We start from the raw sequence: 13818 nt of genomic DNA, 5'->3' as shown, positions 1-13818 counted from the left end.
CATGAAAAGCCATTTACGAGGCGTGAATTTATTTACAAAGTCCATGCACGTGTTACCTTAAATCTGTAATTTACCCTAAAATGCAGTCTGACTGCTTTGACATGACCACAACTATGCGCGATCTTCAACAAAACGTTTGGTTGCTTTGTTTACATTACAATGTTTATGTTTTTTCTGCAGGATATTTTGGCGGGAACGGTAAAGCAATGCGGATTGTGCAAGTTGAAAATTTTATAAAATGACATGTTTGCAAAGTGCAAACCGCGATTTTTCAATCAAACAAAAATTTATGACATTCGAGCCGCGAGATTTCATACCCATTGAAATTATATGGTATTAGAGCCGCAATATTTCAGACAAAAATAGGACTTTTCCAGCCCTGCGTGGGAGCAGTGTCGCCAATATGTGGGTTTTTAAGCCCAAAGCGTCGCCAACCATTTTCAAGATGCGTTGCTGGGTAATTTTCAATGAAAAGCCATTCACGCTGAGTAATGAAAAACTATTTACAAGCTACAAACTTATTTATAAGGTTGCATGCAAGTGTTAGCCCAAATAACTAATTTGTCCCTAAAAACAGTCCAATTGTACAGCAAGTGTCAACTGAACATGTGATAATGCAGCCTGACCACTCTAATGTGACCGCAGCTACACAATTGTAAACTTGTTGTTTACATTTTTTTGGCGGGAACTCATTGCAACTGATTTCTGGACAAGCTTCACTGCATCCTGATCCATCCAACATACTGGAAACCTTACTTTTTTTCTAAATAGTTGGCCGAAGACTGACAAATATATTAAATGCAAGAATTTCAATCTGAATGTGTTGGCAAGATCTTCTGAAGGCATAAATTTTGCTAATGAAGCGTGGCCAAAGATCTTGCAATATTCATCCACTCTGCACAATGAATTACAAGTGGTAAATAAATTAATAGATGATTAAGTTAAGAGATGGTTTTAGACACATAAAAACCAATTCTGACACAGCTTGGAATTAGACACACACAGCTTGTTTTGAGCTGTGTGCAAAAATTAAAATTTTCTCAATTAAAAGCTTAATAGCTCTTAATTAGCTAACAGCCTAATTAAGTACCTAGTGTTCAATATTCAATAGTGTTCAAATTCCGAGCTGTGTCGTATTCCAATACAGCGATTGGAATTTGAACACAAGAGGGTCGGAATTACGAATTACAGTAGTAGAATTTGAAGCGCGGCCGGAATTAGTCGGAATATATGGATTTGGTAGGTTTGCATTCTAAAGGCTTTTAAATAAATATGGCAACAGTTTGTGACATTTCATTGTTGCTGGCGCACAGTGCGGTGTTTTGAGATTGACATAAAGCAAACAGAACTCAGTTGCACATACGGTGATTTTTTATAGCCATTCATTTTTTGCTATGTCCTTAATGTGTTGGAATATACCGCGTTTACCCTAATAAGGGACTGGCTGGGTAGAAATGGACAGTCCTCCAACATATTGTAAAAATGTTGTTACAGCTAAACTAATTAAAATATTGAAAAACTTAAAATAGTGTCATAAAGTTCAACATTTTTCCTATCTATGTAGCATAGAGCAAGTTAAGAAATCATACATTTATTACCTCTAAAAATCCATGAAAAAATTGTTAAAAGTGAGATTTTGGTGAAGTAGGCTACCTCAAAAGTTGTTTTTTTTGCTAAGGTCTGTAGAAAAAAGAATATTTGTTGTATTAAAAAATTTTACTTACATAAAAGTTACACACAGGTGTTGGCTTAAAAATGTGATTAAGAGAATTTGCATAGCCCATTAAAAAATAAAAAAATTGCGGCAATTTCCACACAACTGGGTAACAAGGGACACCCCCCAGGGAATAAAGGACACCCCTAAAAAGGGATTTAAAGAACCTTGGTTAGCAAAGGCTACAGTTACCAAAAAATCATTTGACAAAAAATTTTGACTACATTTACCTTGCTTCAGTCTGCTTGCTAGAGTATGGCACAACATAGGTCGAGGATGCCGTTCTGCCCAAACAATGCATCACCAAGGTACCATCTAAGCGGACGGTGGATGCCGATGTTTGCAGCAAACGGATGGCAAGGACGCCAAAATTGATTGCCCATAATCTGGAAGGCCTGGCATGGGCACTGGAAGTTTATTTTAGGACATATGCCAGGGTAGAGAGTTGCCAGTATGTTTGCTAGTGAAACAAAAGTGCATCTCTGATTAACGTGCTTTACGATCGATACTGATGCGCGCACTTTACGATTGATTTGGCCTAAGCCCAAAGACCAACAATGATGCACACACCTGCGTGATCAATACAGCTGTTGCTCCATAATCAACATAAGACACCTGCGCTTTACAGTCAATGATCAATACTGGTGCATGCATTTTACGATTGATGTGACTGACGCTCACGTTTTGCAAACAATGCANTTCCATTCTATTTATACCTATTTGGAATATTGGGCAGAAGTTTCCCAAATTACAGGTGAAAACTATTGTTTTACAGGTGATTTTTAAAAAATTGCAGGTGAAAAATAGCCCATTTTGTATTTTTTAATGAAGAAATTGGTAAAGGCCATTGGAATGGGTGAAATTGGCCAGATTAACAGGTGTTTTTGCCAATTAATGGGTTCCATAAGCTCAATTTTCCAATTAAGTTTTCTGGTTTTCTTCATTTTATCAACCATGCATTTGCTCGTATTAAAATATATAATTGAGCATTTTTGGATGGGAACACAAGATGGGTATTAGCTGCTTGAATAGCCAGTTCATAGTCCATATCAAGTTTGGAATTATTCTTCTAATCTACTTCTTACTGAAATCTCATGGCTCCTAATTGAGACATTTATTAGGAATATCCAGCCTGATTGTGCACTTTTGTTAAGATATATTGGAGGTAGTTCATCCAACTAATGGAAATCTTGCAGCTCCTAAAGTGGCAGAAAGCTCATGTTGCAGCTTAGATCATCAGATGGTGGATTGAATGTCTGTGTTGTATTCTGGTTCTGGACCCACTTAAATGTAAATAAATTTCAGAGACTCTCTTGACTCCTTCTTTTTAAGTCCTATGACATGAAAAGGAGTCAAGACCAATAAGTATTATGGATTCCATCATTATCACACATAGATATTACTTTGAATTTTGAACCAGATCAGGGAATAAATAATGAAATAGTTGTAAATAATTTTCATTTTCCACTATGCTTTGGAGTAGGCTATACTCCAAAAAATGTCATAAACTTTTTTATTCATCTTACCTTATATGAATGAATCTGGGTTATGCTTTTGGGAGTTTTAATTTCCTTCATAAATGTTATTGCCATTTGCTGGAAGACTTTTTATTATATTGTAAGATGTAAATATTCTCTAAAAATTGTTTCAGGTTTCCTAATACAGAGTCTACAGATATTTACAGCATGAACAGACATAGGGCGCTTGAGGCCCTCTCGCTCTCTGTTTGCCAGCCTTGGAAAAGTTGGTTTAATAACAGCTCATTGAGATACTCAGCAGCTCCTGTTAACAGAAAACCTTTTCCTGTTCTTCCTGACACTCTTGATGTCAATGTTCCTGAGATTCAATCTGCAACCAGAACTGCTCACAAGCATATAGCCAAACTGGCTGAGCTCAAGGAGCTTGTGAGACTGGGAGGTTAGTTCCTATGAAATATAAGTTTTAAACTTCTAGTTACTATTGCTATCAAAATTATTATTCAGTCCTAAATTACTGTTCATGTTTACTGTGCCCTCTGGTATGATGGAAAAATTTTGTTGAATTATGGTATAGGTATATCTCTTAAGGTTTTTATTTGAAGTGTCTCCTGTTATCAAAGTTTGATAATTAGACATAAATATATTAGGCTTTTATAGTTAGAAATAAATATGAAAATATATTAGACTTTTTGCTTAATTTGATATCTGTCTGTATGATCTAGGTACTTGATTGTTGGCTGGTTTATTCCTCTATTGTTGCACTTTCACCTCCAAGTGAAGACCATAAACATGTTTCTTAAAAATGTGCATGTTAGTAATAACATTTCATTAACAAACATATAAATAATGTTGCAGTAAAAATAATCTATCATTCCTTAGGGTAACTTAGAAATAAACTAATATCATTATCTTCCTAAATTTATTATTTTTTTAGTGCATTTTCTCATTTATGGAAAAAATGCACTATTGTGCTCGCCATGTCCGTCTGTCCATCCGTCTGTCTGTCCGTCCGTGACTGCACGTTTTTGTCAATGAGAAAATGCACTCTCTGTCACTCACTGCAGTGAGTACCGGTACTGAGTCATATTTTTTAATGTCAGGGGCCAAGAAATTACAAAAATATTCTGTCACACAATTTCAGTATAAGTTAAGTCGATAAGTTAATCGCGAATAACTTTTAGCCCAGACAAAAGTTTATAATGCTAAATAAAACTAATTTCGATTACTGTATATGAAGCTTTTGAAATTACTGTGAATCATATTTTGGAATTATTATTTATAGGAATATCAATGAGCTTTTCAAAACTATGACTACCTTTTTGAATTACAAATTACATTTCATATTGTATGAATTTTTTTATTTGCCGCCTCAAGGCAGCAGGTTTAGTTTCTAGTTATGCGTATTTATGACCCCGTATCGAGTTATTGAATCTTGCCTTGCCAAAAGTTGATTTCAGCCAACACCGATAAGCCAAAAGTTGATGAGTTTTTATGGTGTTGGCTGAAATCACGATTTGGTACGAATTCTCTGCACATAATATCTAGATTATGGACGAAACTGGAACGGAGTTTTTTTCTGATCAAGTAAATATATTTTTTCATGTCAAGGATGAATTTTTTGTGACATAGATATATTTTTCAAGGCAAGGATATAAATTTTCATGTCAAAGAAATATTTTTTTCACGTCAGTGATGAATATTTTAGGCCAAGAATATATTTTTTCGAGTTACAAAAATGATTTTAGCGCATTTTCTCATTAAAAAAGCGCTATTGTGCTCGTCATGTCAGTCCGTCCTTCTGTCCGTCCGTGACTTCACGTTTTCGTCGACGAGAAAATGCGCGCTCTGTCACTTACTGCAGTGAGTGACAGTTATATGTTTTTAGTTTTCTCTGGGGCGGAGGCCAAGTAATTTTTTCAGTGTATTATGTCGAAATATTAAAATTTCCAGGTGGAGAAAAAGCCCAAGCCTCATATGTCCGCAAGAAAGTTCTTCCAAGAGACAGGATTACTAGGATTTTGGATGACCCTGATGAAGACCTACTTGAAATTGGTATATTTGCTGGTCTTGGGATGCCATACGGTGATGTACCGAGTGCTGGAACAATTTGCTGTGAGTTTTAGCTTGTATAATTTTTATATTTTTAAATTCTCTGCCTCATTAAGTCCATGTTTTTTTAGTAAATTTTATGATTATTGATGAAATTTTAGATGAATTTCTAATTTACATCTAGAATAAATTCTATATTTTTAGAAGGATCATAATGCAAAGCTTTTCTATTCTTTAATGCAGGTATAGGTAAAGTACATGGCCGGTATTGCATGATATCAGCTACTGAGGGAACATTTAAAGGAGGCACAATGTTCCCGATCACCGTTACCAAGCAGATCTCAGTTCTAGATAAAGCTGAAAAATGTGGTCTACCTTTCGTTTTCTTTATTGACTCTGGAGGAGCATTTTTACCTTTGCAGGTAAAGATATATTAATGCTTGGATGCTTGTTGGCCATGAACCATTGATGACATGTGTTATGGAATGCTTCTTAAATGATGCTTAAAGTATCTTAATTGATTATTATGTTTATTTTGAAGAGTCAGAAAAATTTACTTTACAATGGATTTATCAGCTAAATCATTTGTATGTATATACGTGACAAACTTGTCTGGCTTTAATTATGTAGACAACCATATCTCATAATTCAAAGCAGTGGTTCCCAAACTTTTTCAGGCTGGCGACCCCTTTGGCGCCCTTCTGAATTCCTAGCGCCCCTCACAGACACATATAAAAACATACGCCTCTTTCTCGAAATTTATTACGCTTCAATTTTAAAAGATAAAGGGTAAACACAAATGTGTATTTCACAAACAGAACCCCATTTATTGCACCAATATGTTTTTCAGCCGTTTTAACTGTTTCAGGACTAGAAACCTAGGACGTCTCGGCAAATTTACGGCCGGACTCATGGCCGGTCTCACGACCAATCTCCAAATTCAATTATCAAGTAATATCTCCCAAAATAATGAAAGCAGCTCAATGAAACTTGGACATGTACTCATCAGAACCTAACGGTGATGTTTAGCACATGAAAATTTTTGAAATTTCACCTTCATTCGTAAGTTATATTGCGATACAGGCCGAAATTCGCAGTGATCAAAGAATTTCTTCCAAATTACTGAACAGATTTGAACGAAATTTTGAATATACATTCCTAACTACCAAACGGCGATTTTTAAATTACAAAATTTTTCGATTTTACCTTCGTTTGCGAGTTTTTTTCATTTCTTCCATGATCGTTGAATTTAGAAATTGGACGTGAGACCGGCCGCGAGTCCGACCGTAAATTTTTCCGAGACGTAAACCCAGGAGAAGTTTGAAAAACAGATCTGGGTGAATAAAAACCATCGCTGGGAGTCATGATGTGCTGTATGTGTTGTGTACAAATCGTTAAACAAACGTTCGAACTTCTGACTTCGACTTCGGACTGCCGCCCCCTACCGCCCCGCTATCGCCCTTTTCTTCCATACCGCCCCCCCCAAAAATTTTCCACCGCCCCTAGGGGGCGATATCGCTCACTTTGGGAACCACTGATTTAAAGTATTATAAAAGATAATTATCTTTGATTTAATTGCAGCTGTTATGATTGTGGTGATGAATAGTTGTTGTTTCCTTTCAGTCGTTACTGTTCCCTGACAAGATGGGAGGAGGACGCGTGTTCTACTTGGAATCTGTGCTGGGTTCACAAGGCTTGCCAACCGTGGCCGTCATCTGTGGCTCCTGCACTGCTGGAGGTGTGACTTTATGTGCTACTATATTCGAATGTTATTGGTAGTAAACTGGGCTGTTGGTAGTTTGTTGGATTTATGTTGTTGTTGACCCTCATCGCCTCGCTTCATGGCGGGAGGCGAGGCCTAGACCCAGTTCTGGGGCCAGCCAAGTCGGTCGCCTCAGCGGGCCAGCAGCCCCGCGGCGTTTACGGGGTCTGCCCAAAGGTCCCCCACCGACAGGGATGTGGGCATTTCAGGACAGGAGAAAAGATGAATGGTGTTGTGTGTGTTGGATAGACAGAGTGGGCAAAGTGGAGAAGGGTGTGGCAGGGTCTATTTTATTTAGGTATGAGGGAAGTAGCGGGGATTTGTTTGTGCGAAGTTGGGCAAGGTTCCTGCGTGCAGGTCTTGGTAGGTTGATTTCAGATGGGTGGATCTGTGGTGTGGGAGGATTTTAAAAATTTTATTGTGAGGGAGGATTGCAAGATAGTTTTCTGTGATTGTAGTGTGGATTGTTTTGAGATTTTGTTTTTCCTTGAATGCAGATGAGTTTTATTATTTTGCTGTTTCCTAACTCAAATATGGTGGGAAGCTACAAACCATTTTGGTAGTTTTATTTCTCACCAATTTCTATTTTGCAGCCACACAAGAAAAATATCTACAAACATTATTAAAACCTTAATAAATAAGAAATGTTAGCGGAGAAAAAAAATTATGTGCCCTATATTTTAAAGTATTCCAGTTATGGCTGCTATTTTATTTTATGCATAGAAATTCATTACTTCATTCATACACAGAAAACACATGCACTTTAGTAAACATTTAAATAAAATAATTGAATTACAATTTAATGTTTAAACTCTGAGGGAGACCTGAAGTATAGAACTATTTATTATTTTGTCAACTAAGAAATAAGTGTTTATTAAATTATGAAAAGATTTCAGGGGCGTACGGACCAGCGCTGTGTCAGGAGGCAGGGATCACTGACAAGACAGGCACGGTTTTCTTGGGAGGGCCGCCGCTGGTCAAGGCTGCCCTGGGCTATGACATCGGCGCACAGGAGCTTGGAGGGGCGGAACTACATTCAAGGTGTCAAAAAAGTTGTGGCGAGTCTGTCACGTGCAGAACTGACGGGGAAACTCAGGATTTGTGGCGAATTGTTTTGGGTCAATGTTTGGAGTTTCTGATGATGAGTGGTAGTGACATTTATAGAAGTAGTGGTGAATTGTGATCATTCAAGGTGTCGAAAAGTTGTGGTGAGGCTGTTACGTGCAGAACTGATGGGGAAACTCTGGATTTGTGGTGAATTGTGTTGGGTCAATGTTTGGAGTTTCTGATGATGAGTGGTAGTGAAATTTTGTAGTAGTGGTGAATTGTGATCATTCAAGGTGTCGAAAAGTTGTGGTGAGGCTGTCACGTTCTGAACTGATGGGGAAACTCTGGATTTGTGGCGAATTGTGTTGGGTCAATGTTTGGAGTTTCTGATGATGAGTGGTAGTGAAATTTATAGAAGTAGTGGTGAATTGTGATCATTCAAGGTGTCGAAAAGTTGCGATGCTGTCACGTGCAGAACTGATGGGGAAACTCTGGATTTGTGGCGAATTGTGTTGGGTCAATTTTGGGAGTTTCTGATAATGAGGGGTAGTGAAATTTAGAAGTGTTGAATTGTGATGATTTCCATATGCAAAACTAGCATTCTGAACTGATTCAAGGCAATCCTCGATTTTAGATGGTGATTGTTCATGAGTGAGTCGAGTTCACTTAATGATCATGTTGTGATGAATATAATTATGGTGGAACATTTTGGTTTTATTCATCTGAAAATTTCAATGTTTAAATTACTGTGTGAATGATGAGACCTGTGATTACATTGTGATTGATTACACTTACCTTGTAAAACAAATTTTATTTTTATCCCATTTCCCCATACCTAAGAATAACTGAGAATAAACTCATCTAAATTTTTGTGTAGAGTGAGTGGCGTAACAGACTACTTCCTGGGCACTGAAGACGAAGGTTTTGACGTGGTACGCGACGTTATAGCGACTACGAATTACTCCTCGTCTGACTGTACCGCTGCCACTACGTGGGAAGAGCCTCTGCACGACGCTTCTCATCTCGACTGTCAGTGATGCACGTCATCACATTTTTGCTGTTAATTACAATTAATTCATTTTGAATCAAATTTAATTTATTTAATTATTATTTTTATTAATTAAATATTAATGATCAAAATTACTTAATTCATTTTAAATAAATTTTTACATTTATTATTATTACAAATATTGTTCATTATTGTTTTCATTTGTTCCTTTTTTCAATTAAATTTAATGATCGCGTTCAATATTAGTGTAAATATTCAAAGAAGAATCATGTAAGCAATACCTTATGCAGGAGATTGTTGTTAGTATACTTTTATTTGGTTTACAGGGATTATAGAAGGAAATTAGGGATTTTTGGGATGAATAATGAATGCCAGAGCTCTCTAATAAAATAAAAACCTGAATGACAGATTAATATAATTTGTTTTATACTCATGTTATTGTTTGTATTTACAGCTTTGTGTGGGCTGCAATCTTTGAGCAAAGACCAAGTGGTTGCCGTGTATATTAATTATACTCATGTTATTGTTTGTATTTACAGCTTTGTGTGGGCTGCAATCTTTGAGCAAAGACCAAGTGGTTGCCGTGTATATTATTTATACTCATGTTATTGTTTGTATTTACAGCTTTGTGCGGGCTGCAATCTTTAAGCAAAGACCAAGTGGTGGCCGTGATCANGTGTGGGCTGCAATCTTTAAGCAAAGACCAAGTGGTGGCTGTGATCAGTCGTGTGGCAGATGGCAGTCGCTTCAGGGAGTTTAAAGCCATGTACGGCAGTCACCTCATTACGGGCTATGCTGCTGTTCATGGGTCTGTTGCGTTCGCCCATCACCTCAAATTAAACCAATTAAATGGACAAACTTGAGATATTTATTCCACATTTTCATTATTGTGTTCCTCTTTACATTTTTTACCAAATTGAATTCGAAAAAAATACAACTTATTTTATTAAATTTCAGTTATATTTATAATAAGATTTTCCATGTTCACTTGAATTTTAAATTTAACTGCAACTACTTTAGGACTAAAATAGTCGATTCTGTTGAATCATATACTTTGCGATTGATTTATTTGCTGTATTTGCGTATGTCGATATGCTTGATAATATTCTGACACAATCTTTTGAATTCCTGTAAGTTTTGTGGTATATGTTTTCAGACAGATCGTGGGAGTGGTGGCCAATTTCGGCAGCCTGACGTATGCCGACGGCCTCAAAGGCGCTCATTTCTTACAAATCTGTCAACAACGACATCTGCCTGTGCTCTTCCTTCAAGTCAGTTGGAATCTTGCCTCAATTTTAGCTCTTTTGAATATTGCTAATAATTTTACCTACATAGCATCAAGTTCGATCTATCTTGATGAAAGTTGAACAATATCTAAAGGGTTTTATTATGTGTGTAGAAAGGGTTATTCTAAATGAAGGACCCAATTTAATATATTCACATTTTTAAAGTATAAATTTAAAATGAATACTTTATACATCGATGGAAAGAGATAGATTCAAATTTTTATTTATTTATGTATAAATGTTCAATATGTCCCATTTGTGCTGCACGGCAAACATCTAAAATTCTAAACGGTAGCCAAACTCGTCCCACACACGAGAAAGCATATCTTCTGTTACCCAGTGTAACAATGCTACGCACCGCATCACTGCTACGGTGCGTAGGAGTGATACGGTTCTTCAGATTACCCAGAGTTGCTGGTAGAGGCGCGACGTAAACAGCTTCTTTAACGTAACCCAGTAAGAATTGAAATAAGAAATAAAAACAGAGTTGCTGGTAGAGGCGCGACGTAAACAGCTTCTTTAACGTAACCCAGTAAGAATTGAAATAAGAAATAAATGAAATTGAATAAACTCCATGAAAACAAAAATTGTTGGTACAAAGGTATCGTTGGTATTTGGCGTCTTGCAACGCATTGCAAACGTCTCGGTCGATGTACTGCTTAATCAGTATATTTGAGATGTGTATGATAATGTACATTTTCAAGCTATGTGCTTGCGTGAAAATGCTTCGTTTATAACTTGTCTCAGCATCTCTGAAAATTAGCTATGTTTCAAAATTTCAATAATAACTCCTCAGCTTAAAATTCACTGTTACAACCATTTTTATGATATTTGGAGACCAAAACATACTTCAGAATATCAAAGATTGTTAGAATATATTCTTCATTCGAAAAGTGGGTTGCTCAATTCAAATATTTTGTCCATGCCAAAAGCTGCTTGCACATTATTAATGTAAATGTACAAAGATAATAATTTGTGAACAGAAGTTATTGTGTTAGGTAATGTATTAAAAGAATTACTCTTAACAGAACAACGCGACGGACATCGCTAGTCATCGTTATGGATGATTGATGTCGTTTGTCCCATCATTCCCCTAATTCCCTTCATAGATCGGAGTAAAAAAGGCCCAGATTGGAGATGAAAGCAGCAGCAACAGCGCTCAAAACAAAGATAAAGAAAGCAGGAGTCGAAGTAAAGCGCTTCTTCCCGGTAGCTGCTGGTACGATGCAAGCCACATGCTCATCGACGGTGTCATCGCGCCTAGCCAAACTAGAACTGTAAGTTAGTGATAAAACATCATTGCACTCACTGTGACGTTGTCAACTTCGCTTAGATCATAATTTCTTTAAATTTTTTCAAAATAGAAATTTGTATATATGTGTGTGAATTCAGTCGAGGCATTATGCAAGAAGGTCACCAAACCTTGCGGAGGTGATCTTGAAATGCAGGGGGTTACTCATTCTAAGTTGGGCATAATTATGGAGCAATTGTTCGAATAATGCCAAAAATTATTTCTATGTATACTTTTTCTTAATTACAAGTCATAAGGTGTCGGGCAACAAATATTCTACTTGTTATCCATACATCAATTTTCAATTGTCATTCTGTATAAAATGTTAAGGTAATCACTTTATTTCTAGGTTGTTGCGAAGTGCTTGGCCGTGAGCGCACAGAGGAACAAGCTGCTGTTCGAAAGCCGCGCGTCTCCAGTCTACAGACTCTGATGCAGTCTCTACCTAAAATTATCATTGTTGTTTATTCAAAAAGTTAGCCTTCTAACTCATTTTAAAATAAGTTTAAAGTGTTGCGTTTCTTTTAAATGTTTCGGAGCGAATTACTCGGGCAAATAAGTGCACTTAGATGGCAATAATTTTTGGTTTGAGATGATAAGTTTATTTTGTCGCTGTCTAGAAGTTTATTGAACTGTCCATGAAACATCTTGTGCAATGACAAACATTTTTATTTGAATACCTATAGGATTGTTGAACCGACTACCAACATCGTAATCAATGCTGAATATTATTACCTATATGGGCATTTTCCTTATATTATTTTTATTAATTGAGCTGATTATGTGCAGGTTATTCGTCTTTCGTCAGAAAAGGTCCCGATTGTTTTCATTGACTCTATAAATTTATTTTGTCAAGTTTATTTAATTGCGCTATTTTTACCGTACTATAGAAGACTAAAATAATGAAAAAGTTAGGTTTTGCAAAACAATTTATGTCTGACAAGGCGCTTGGTTTGATCTTTCATTTCTTGTTCATACACAAAACTTCAATAATTCCACTCTTAAGAGACCTAATTTTTAATGCTTTATACCGAATACGTCTAAAATTTTAATCTGTTGTATTACTTCTCTGTACATTACACGATCATCTTTTAATGGGTTCAAACGTAATATCGTATTCAAACGTAAAATAATAATTTTTTATCATATTTTATTTTACTTGCGTTTTTGATATTATGAGACGCTTCCTCTGCGACTGTTTGATCCAAGCCGAATTGTACGGATTGCTGATCTCGTGAAGCTCTCCGTAAAATACGACTTTCAAAAATGTCTAAAACTTGTGCTGCTCACGCAATATCAGTGAACGTTGCACTTGCTTGAAGAGTTTCATCAACTATACGCGACTTCCGAAAAGTACAAATTTCTTCAAAGTCATGAAGTCTTTCTTCAACTCTGAAAAATCTTTCTTCAAAGTCGTCCTTGTCGCAAAGAGACACCCGTAAAACTCAGTGAAGGTGTTCGAAACTTACAAGGGACCTTTTTCATAATAAGTTTATCCATTCGTTTCTTCGTTCCATATTTAGTTTGTAATATGTTAAATCAATACGGAGTGTTTGCATGTAGAACTCCCTTCATATCCCTTCATAATTTCCCATGTAACTTCTTTTTATTCGATTGTTAATTGGTATGTTTTTCTGGACAGCCTTGTTGAACTAAAGGTATTGCCGTAAATCGAAAATTGGTGATAAAAATTTGTGTTATCTGTCGTCTATATTAAACACGAATTTGATTTTTTCGTGTGGAAGTAAAGAAGTATGTTGTTCTCTTCTAAAGCCGTTCTTTATTTGTACGTTGTTGGGACTACTATTACAGATGTATTTTTTAATCCTGTTTCAGAGCCTTATTTACGAGCAGAATGTTCACCTCGTTTGAAATTGAACTGTAATTAAACAGTTTCGCGGTACAAATTATGATAGAAATCAAACGACAGTTTCTGGCCGATTCCAGTAATCTATTTTTTCGTAACGAATTGACAAATCGAGAAAATCAGGTTGAAGATTTGTGCTGGTTTTACCTTGTATATTAAAGAGGTTCCATTTAGATTCTCAAGTAATTCTTATTATGATTTTCCACTTTTATTTTTTCTCTTGCCTTAATATTGTCAGTGATTAAATTACAAAGAAATGAGAAAATTATTTATAAAATTTAGCTTGAGCGTATCCGCCATCTCCAACTCTCAGCA

The 13818-nt window shown here is 36.2% G+C and overlaps 1 protein-coding gene and 2 long non-coding RNA genes across 3 annotated transcripts; all 3 read left to right on the top strand.

Moving 5' to 3' along the window:
* The first annotated feature begins 3399 nt into the window (after positions 1-3399).
* Positions 3400-9087, top strand: LOC108682424 (methylcrotonoyl-CoA carboxylase beta chain, mitochondrial-like). The gene is made up of 6 exons (XM_018171584.2): positions 3400-3631; positions 5143-5304; positions 5485-5663; positions 6865-6979; positions 7900-8044; positions 8928-9087. The coding sequence occupies exons 1-6, from the start codon at positions 3400-3402 to the stop codon at positions 9085-9087; spliced, it is 993 nt and encodes a 330-aa protein (XP_018027073.2).
* A 654-nt stretch (positions 9088-9741) lies between these two features.
* On the top strand, positions 9742-11397 carry LOC125178605. Its single transcript, XR_007156966.1, has 3 exons — positions 9742-9867; positions 10216-10330; positions 11374-11397. It is a non-coding gene; the product is annotated as an uncharacterized LOC125178605 (long non-coding RNA).
* A 63-nt stretch (positions 11398-11460) lies between these two features.
* Positions 11461-13461, top strand: LOC108682423. Its single transcript, XR_001931572.1, has 2 exons — positions 11461-11622; positions 11986-13461. It is a non-coding gene; the product is annotated as an uncharacterized LOC108682423 (long non-coding RNA).
* The last annotated feature ends 357 nt before the right edge of the window (positions 13462-13818 follow it).

This window comes from Hyalella azteca, unplaced genomic scaffold (assembly GCF_000764305.2).
Source record: "Hyalella azteca isolate HAZT.00-mixed unplaced genomic scaffold, Hazt_2.0.2 contig11354, whole genome shotgun sequence".
NCBI lineage: Eukaryota > Metazoa > Arthropoda > Malacostraca > Amphipoda > Hyalellidae > Hyalella > Hyalella azteca.
This window is presented reverse-complemented; position numbering and strand designations above follow the sequence as displayed.

Bases quoted from the DNA above. Each gene is read 5' to 3' on its own strand.
- LOC108682424 (XM_018171584.2), top strand. From the start codon at position 3,400: ATGAACAGACATAGGGCGCTTGAGGCCCTCTCGCTCTCTGTTTGCCAG. The intron at 3,632-5,142 runs GTTAGTTCCTAT...TAAAATTTCCAG, and splicing joins GGAGCTTGTGAGACTGGGAG to GTGGAGAAAAAGCCCAAGCC. The intron at 5,664-6,864 runs GTAAAGATATAT...GTTTCCTTTCAG, and splicing joins GAGCATTTTTACCTTTGCAG to TCGTTACTGTTCCCTGACAA.